The sequence below is a fragment of the Gymnoscopelus braueri genome, assembly GCF_963280865.1.
Source record: "Gymnoscopelus braueri genome assembly, chromosome: 2".
Taxonomy (NCBI): Eukaryota; Metazoa; Chordata; class Actinopteri; order Myctophiformes; family Myctophidae; genus Gymnoscopelus; species Gymnoscopelus braueri.
In genome coordinates this window covers 49,933,895-49,942,061 of record NC_137604.1, presented here as the reverse complement: position 1 = coordinate 49,942,061, position 8,167 = coordinate 49,933,895, and the positions used below count along the sequence as shown (strand labels likewise).

The following is an 8,167-nucleotide window of genomic DNA, read 5'->3' as shown; positions in this document are numbered from 1 at the left end:
TTACTCCACTACAATTATTTGAAAACTTTAGTTACTATAGTTACTTTGTATATTTTGATTATTATTACAAAACATACAGTAACCACTTAAACCCTATACATTTAGGCCATTTGAAAATAGCCGATTGTGAGCTTGTAGATCTGCTATTTTCAAAGGATTGTTATACATTTGAAAACTTGAAATGGGACATTCTGCACAATGAGTACTTTTGGTACTTTTAAGTACATATTGATGCCAATACTTTTGTACTTTTGTTTTGTTTTTTATTCCGGACTTATATTGCAGTATTGATACTTAAACTTAAGTAAAAAATGAGAGTACTTCTTCCACCACTGGGTAGAGTAAACAACATGGAAGAGAGAGATGTGCCATCTGAGATCCAGCTGTTGACCCCAGCAGGGGCTTCACCAGAAGGCCATGAGTCCCAGGACTCTTGGAAGATGGTGTGTGAGAGCTTGGACATCACAGAAACTCAGCCAGACAAAGGTTAAATCCACTTGTAATTGCATTTTCATATAATCAATTTAAACAATGTTCCATGCTATATTGTTTGTAACCTTATTTATTCTAAGTTAGGATACTAAAAAGCAGTGGTGTAAAGTAACTAAGTACATTTACTCGAGTACTGTACTTAAGTACAATTTTGAGGTACTTTTACTTCCAATTGTCTATACTTTTACTTCTACTCCGCTACATCTCAGAGGCAAATATTGTACTTTTACTCCACTACAATTATTAGAAAACTTGAGTTACTAGTTACTTTGTAGATATACATTATTACATTATAAAACATACATGAATCACTTTAGCCTTATTTTATACCTAGGCTATTTGAAAATAGCCGATCTACAAGCTCAGTTGTGAGCTTGTAGATCTGCTATTTTCAAACATTTTAGTACTTTTACTTTTGGTACTTTAAGGACATTTTGATACCAATACTTTTGTACTTTTACTCAAGTAAATTTTGAATTCCGGACTTTTACTTGTAACAGAGTACTTCTACATTGCAGTACTATTGATACTTTTACTTAAGTAAAACATTTGAGCACTTTTTCCACCACTGCTAAAAATACCCTTTTAGAATTCGAGGAATTTCTCAAGGAGTTTGGCTGCAGTGAAGGGCTGCCACCGTGTGGTGAAGAGACAGAGTACGGTTCCATCTGTGACATCTCGCCCTCATGCCAAGACATCAGCCTGATGGATGACAAACTTCTACCCCTGGAATTGCAACTCCGGGTCCTGATGGGCACAGCCGACGGGCTGCAGAGTGTCCTTGTTAACGGCCTCAGGTAGTGAATGAAGAACTCATTTTACACATAGTAATGATCTGAGCGTGGCTGATTTCTAAGTGGAGAATTTAATTATAATAGAGTACAGCCTCTATAGCATTCCCAATAATAGGATTACCCGCAGACTGAATGTTAAATATCCCGAGTGCAAGCGCTCTGTTCTGTCATCAGAATGAATCAATCAATCCCCCTCTGTTCCGCTGTGTCCATGCCTCCTCCTGACTGAGTTTGTACCCATGTCAAAGTGCCTTAATAAAAAACAAAACATTCGCTTAAATCCAGGAATGGATTAGAACTCCTTCATCTGAATATTAGAAGGTTACCACAAAAGCTAGATCATCTGAATATATTAGTTCTGCGGGCGGAACCTGATATTTTAGTGTTAACTGATTCCTGGCTAAAGAAGATTAAACATGACACTGTACAGTATGGACAGATCTGGAAGGGGAGGGGGTACTGATTTATGTAAAATCCTGGTTCTCAGTTACAGTACTACGTAATGCTATAGGCAGCTATTCTTCACATTTTTATTTTTAGCTTTGAAAATAAACATTCTTAACGATTCAGTCACTGTAGTGGGTATACACACCCTTCTGTAGTTCCCTCCATCATAGATAAATTGGTTTAACTTCTCAATCAAATAATTTCTCAATTCTGTATGTCATAGTTGCTAATCTTCCGACCTCAACATAAATTGGCTGACTGCTGTATCTCATGCTCACATTACATGAAAGATGTTCGACAATAACCATCTCCACTGTCAACCGTTCAAATATTGAAATATCCTGGCATCTTGCTCAACTACAAATTTACATTTACATTACAACAGATTAGCTGCATATATAGAAACAAAAACAGCCTTAGATTTTTAGGAAGAGGACTGTTAAATCAACTATTCTATATATTTTGGATTATGGGTATGTCATTTACAGACATGCTGCTGCCTCCACGCTTAGGTCTGTAGAATTTGTTTACCATTTAGCTCTAAGGTATATTATTGGTGATATTAACTACAACACTCACCACTGTATCCTATGATAAGGTCAATTGGTCTTCTCTGGCGGAGATACGCAATAATCATTGGTGTTTGTATATCTACATGTATAAAGCCCTGGTCAGAAAATGACCATATCACATCTACAGTATGTTGCATTGGCACCTTGGTCCATTTTTAACGGGCTTCAGTGACTGGCTGGTTCTTCAGGTACAGTACCTCCCTCATAGTATGTGTGCAGCAGACTCATGGAATCTCTTGCAACGTGACCTAAAACGGAATACTCATACTTTTAGGAATTAGGAATGTACCTAATAAGCGTCCATTACTTGTCTATAACTGTTTTAACTGATTGTTTATTTGTATGGTTGTATTTCCCATGGTAACAATTTCAACAATTTTATCTGTTGATCTTTTATATCGTTGCTGTCGGGTGGAAACCTCATATGTCCAAAACTATTACTTATCAGGATACCTTTCAAAAATAGCAAAAATATTTGAAATGTGAAAAGAGGTACCGTAACCTTTATTTGATATGTGGTCAACAACAAATGTTTTCTATTATGTTTCGGGTATATAATTGTATCAAACCTTATTAGTAATTAGTAAGTCTCACTGACACCCACATGTATTCATATTTGAAAGATAGCCAGTGTATCAAGAGGTGTGCAGTCTGTGAAAATGACTGAATATATTTGTTTGTCATTGTGTTCCGTGCAGCCAGGACCATTCGGAGAATGAGGCCTCTGTCGATAAGGTGCGAAACCTCCTGCACACCTCTCAGCCTTACTTCACCTACCTGGAATCCACGGCTCGGAGCCGCACGCCACAACTCACAACTCCACCCACCTACATCTGCTCAAAGGTAAGTGTTCTTCTTACAACAGGTGGACCACAATTTGAGTCTTTTGAGTCTTAATCCAGAGTTTGAAAAATACTCTTTATTTTAAGTAACTAAGTCAAAGTGGCTTATTGTCGGTATCAGCTGAACGAGGGCATCTAGACCAGGGATGCGGATTGCCCAGGTGGAGCGCCACTGCGCCACATCATTACCGCACAATACTGAGAGCATCAGCTCCCAGTACTTACTGTAGCCTTCCGCATGTCTTAGTTAGCCTGGAAACCAGACGAATCTGCCATTGCAAAAACAAAATTGGCCTCGGCAGATTTGGTCTGCCACCGCTCAGTTGTGATTGGATTTCACTCACTCCGAAGTAGTGAGTGACCAATCAGGGCCCAGTATGAAAATGTGGGGTGGGTTTATCACCAGAGGCATTTTTTGATGTCCTGATGAAGGTCTGAACAGGCCGAAACGTTGACAAACCCAATACATACAAAGCAGAGCTTTTTTCAGCATTACCAGTGTGCAGACTTTTATTTTTTATTTTTTTGAATTCGCCCCTTGGAAATGCAGGTCCCCAGACTAATATCTATGCAGTGATATTAGTCTGGCCATGCCAGGCTATGTCTTAGTTACCCATGCCGTGCTACTCATACACTGAGTTGGAGGTGCCGGTATTGAACCAGAACCTCGGAACTCAAAGGCGGGTACTCTACCGCCTGAGATAACTGGGCACTTAATTTAGCTCTTTGTTTTAATCCGTAGCTAAACTATCATGATGTTTATACTCAGTTGTCTCTTAATACCTCAGGATTTAACCGATCAGTTGACTGTGTACTGTGTGTGTGTGTGTGTGTGTGTGTGTGTGTGTGTGTGTGTGTGTGTGTGTATGTGTGACACACAGTTGCTAGACTTCTCCCAACAGCTGTGTATGAGGTTGGAGCAGCTGGTACTGTACTATGCCGTCAACAACATCCTATCTCTGGACCAGACCGAACCTGAGAGGTGATTTTTCAATTTGAGAGAACACGTTAATTTTATTTATACGAGTTCAGGAATATTGAGTAACCAACCTTTTATGCTCTACATATTCCTTTGGAGAGCAGTGCACACTAACTTACAAAATAAATTTCATAATTTCTTTGATCGTACGATATTTTTGGGCGGTGTAGCCGCCCCTATAAGTGGGGTTGGGACACCTCATTAGTATTAGTTTCCTGCACTGTGATTGGCCCATTAGTAGACCCCTAGCTGTACTGTGATTGGCTGACTCTATTGGCTGACTCTATTCAGCACTGTGATTGGCTAGCGAGACACATGAGGACATTAATAACCTATAAATAGGATTATGCACTTCCAAAAATCTATTTTTTTTGGAAGTGAGCTTCCATCACTATGATGACCCACTGTGATGACCACACCGCCCACTTCACACTGGGTGTGATTTTTTAAGGTTTGATGGAAAATACCTTGATGTTGATAAGTGATAAGAATGAATCCCCATGGCAACAGAGGAGAAGATGTTGATTAGTGCAGAATTTGAAGAAAAGTCTATCTCTCCTCTCCATCAGCCTGTCTCACTTCTACATTGGCCAGTGTCAGATAGATGAAGTCATGGTGACTATGTTCCGTTACTGTGGGCCGGTACCCTACAATGCCCGGGCTGACACCGGGATGTACACACGCATGCGCTGGAACGTGGAGAGGCCCAGAGACAACCAGCCAGAGCCAGACCAACACCACAGAGAGGCCATGGAGAAAGTGACAGTCAGTGACCCAGAATAGTGAGTGATTATTGTTGTCCCATTATAAAAGTCTTAACCCATTAAGACCGGTGTCATTTTTTGATTTCTTTGGCATTCAAAAATAGCAGGTATACAAGCTCATAGCTATGAGCTTGTAGATCTGCTATTTTTTTAAAGAAATTGTGAAAATCTTTGACTATTTCGTGTGGTTGCCCTAACAGGGCAACCAGACTATAGTACTCTACCTGCTTTATTCTTTATTCTAGATAAACTTAATTTTGTCGCGCTACTACTACAGTTTATTTTCCCCAATTTCGTGCCATATGTCAAAATGACCGGCTTCACCGGGACTTCAGGGCTTGTACTTTGCTAAGAGATAGGTTGTATAGTTTAATTGATATTGATTTATTAGTGCATTACATTTCCCCATCCACTTTAATGGGAAAATGAAAAAACGCCAATTCAAGTATTTTTTTCTCGGAAACTGTAAGGGCTAGAGTTACAAGACTTGCAAGGGAGGTTCATAATTTAGTGCGAAATTATTATACGAAATTTTACACCAGTCGGCCTCATGGTGGCGCTATAACAGCCCCCTTTACGTTTTGGCCTATAACTCTTGAACCGTAGGTCGTAAAATCAAACTTTCTTTTCCCCTGGATTCCTTGGGTCACGACGCATCACGCCCGTTTGCGTCAGGATAGATTTTCCGCCATTTTGAATTTTCTTCAAAACAATTTTTGCACCTTTTCCTACAGATTCTTTCCAAATCTCACAAAAATCGGTACACGTGATCTATAGATGGGTTTCCTGTTTGTAAACATGAGAGGATGATGCGCTCGCAGTGGAGGGTTGAGCAGTAGAGGGCGCTATTACCCGCAGCAGCTCTAGTCAAATGTACATCCATAAAAGAAATGGTCTTCACCGGGTTTAATGAAAGTAGATTAAATGATGCAGTTTGTAATATCTTCTTTACTCAATAAAAATGATTTGTCGGAAGTTGGATCTGTTTGTATATAATAGCAGCATTATGCCTATTATGCCTAAAATAGCAGCATTATGCCTATCTAAATCCCGAAAATAACAACAGAGTGAATGGCGCTTCCGGTTCGTTCTACCACCCGCATGCGCAGATTGCGCACTCTGCTCTGTGATGACGTCGCGCGGAAACCCATCTATGGACCCATGCGATAAACCTATCCAAACGGCATTTTGATAGTCCTTACCGTTCGTCCGTAATTGGCTTCCAAAGTTAGTGGGAGGGGCCCGCTTTACCAAAAATGCCAAAAATCACGAACGAAACGTCCAATCGATCCCAAATTTGAATCACAAATGCGCAAAACGTAACCGTTCGATGCAAAAACAAGATTTTTGGGGGGATCAATCCTCTCAAAATGAAACGCGAGTGATCTCAGGAGTGACGTGACAATACAATTGGCCCTTTACATTTGTGGGAGGGGCCTATTTCTTTAGTGGGAAGGGCCTATTTCTTAAAATCGAAACGGCACGTATCACGAACGCGGGATCCTATCGGCACCGAATTCGAATCGCACGTCGCGCGGCCTCCGAGGGTATTCCTCCTGGCGTATCACTCGAGTCCCGGCGGCGGCGACCCCCGACCGGCGCAACCACACTTTGCAATTTCCCAGAATTGCGACGCGTCTAGTTATATATACATTTTTAACTCAAATCTTTGCTTCTGGGCGTCCCTGGGACAAAATATTTTGAGATGGGGGGGGGGGGGGGTCCGTGGACAAATATATATCATATATCATTTTGGTGGTCCTTGACATGAAAAAAGTTTGAGAACCACTGATATTATAGCAACACAAGTTTAAAAAGTTAGTGTTAGGATAAATGTTAGGATTTAGAAGACATTTGTAGAATCCCCAAAGATTTGAGTTAAAAATGTTAAAAATATACAGTATATATATATTCAAAGATTTGCAAAAATGTTGATGATTTTTTTTAAATAGCAGATCAACAAGCTCATAGCGCTCAATAGCCCAAAGTATAAAATAATAGTTAGTTAATAGTAGCAAAAAATCTAAAATGACACAGTATGCGTTCCCGGATTTAATGGGTTAAGAGATCGATTGATTCGTCCCCTCGACATTGTAGCAACAAGAAGAAAATACCAAAAATTGCGATAAAATAACAATAGACATTTTTAAAGTAGAAAACAGTACTAAAAGTGTATTACAACAACAATTGTACTCAGTGTGTGTATGTTTTGTCCATGTATGGCCCTTTCAGTTTCTTCCTGTGTTACGAGGACACTCCTGAGTTACGGACAGTGACCAATGGAAACGGTGGAGATGAAATCGTTGCTACGGGTGCCAGTCCACCCCTGACGGGTGGCGTGGTGAGAACGTGGACCATTGGTCAGTGGGTACAGACACACCCTGACCCAGAGACAGAGACAATGGATGACTGGTACGTTCAATTCTGCTGTATTTTCATCTCTCCGTGCAACCCTCTGAAATATACTGTACTGGAAATAATGAGTTGTTTTCACCCATGACTTCCCATTTCCAGCAGAGTTAAACCAAATAATAATGACTATAATATGTATGAATGTGCGTGTGTGTGTGTGTGTGTGTGTGTGTGTGTGTGTGTGTTCAGTGTCAACACTATACCCTGTCATGTGTATCTCTCTGATCCTGACACCAAACTGTGTGTGATGGTCTAAATTAACAAACAATGCACACTCTCCAACTTAGCCTTTTCTATTATTTATTTAGCACTTACAAACCTACAGTATATACTTGCTAGTTGACCGGGGTTTCCCAGGTCTCTATACTAGGTTCTCTAGTATTTACCTCCACACCCAAATCTATTCAGTAGAAATATCCGATTTACAAGCTCACAACGCATAGTGAGTTAGTACATCGGCTGTTCTCATCGAGTGTTTGCTGCAGAATAGGGATGCTAGGGTTCAAGTGGTTATTGCACCGCAGTAACGAACATGTTTCAGCCTAAAGCCTATGTCATTGTGTTTACGGGACCATGTCTGTTTGTGTTCCAGGATCCTATGTGAGGTTCCGCAAGGCAGGTACCACAAGCTGTTGTGTTTGGACTGTGAGGAGGAGCCGTCAACCCACCATGCTACCAACTGCCTTCTGGCAGAGTTGTTCAAGCAGATGGCAAAGAAAAACAGCTGCACCAGTCCAAACTGCACATAAAATGACTTAACCTTCTGTGTGTGTGTGTGTGTGTGTGTGTGTGTGTGTGTGTGTGTGTGTGTGTGTGTGTGTGTGTGTAGCTGTAAAACCCTGAGTGTTAATACAAGAGTTGACTA

At 40.6% G+C, this 8,167-nt stretch overlaps 1 protein-coding gene across 1 annotated transcript; it reads left to right on the top strand.

Annotated features, from left to right (window-relative positions):
• Window positions 1-350: 350 nt before the first annotated feature.
• cUnh19orf67 (chromosome Un C19orf67 homolog) lies at window positions 351-8,051 on the top strand (the record flags this gene model as incomplete). The annotated part of the gene is made up of 7 exons (XM_080443375.1): window positions 351-486; window positions 1,082-1,289; window positions 3,004-3,148; window positions 4,029-4,129; window positions 4,696-4,908; window positions 7,123-7,302; window positions 7,895-8,051. 7 exons carry the CDS (start codon window positions 351-353, stop codon window positions 8,049-8,051), a joined length of 1,140 nt encoding a protein of 379 aa, XP_080299501.1.
• Window positions 8,052-8,167: the final 116 nt, after the last annotated feature.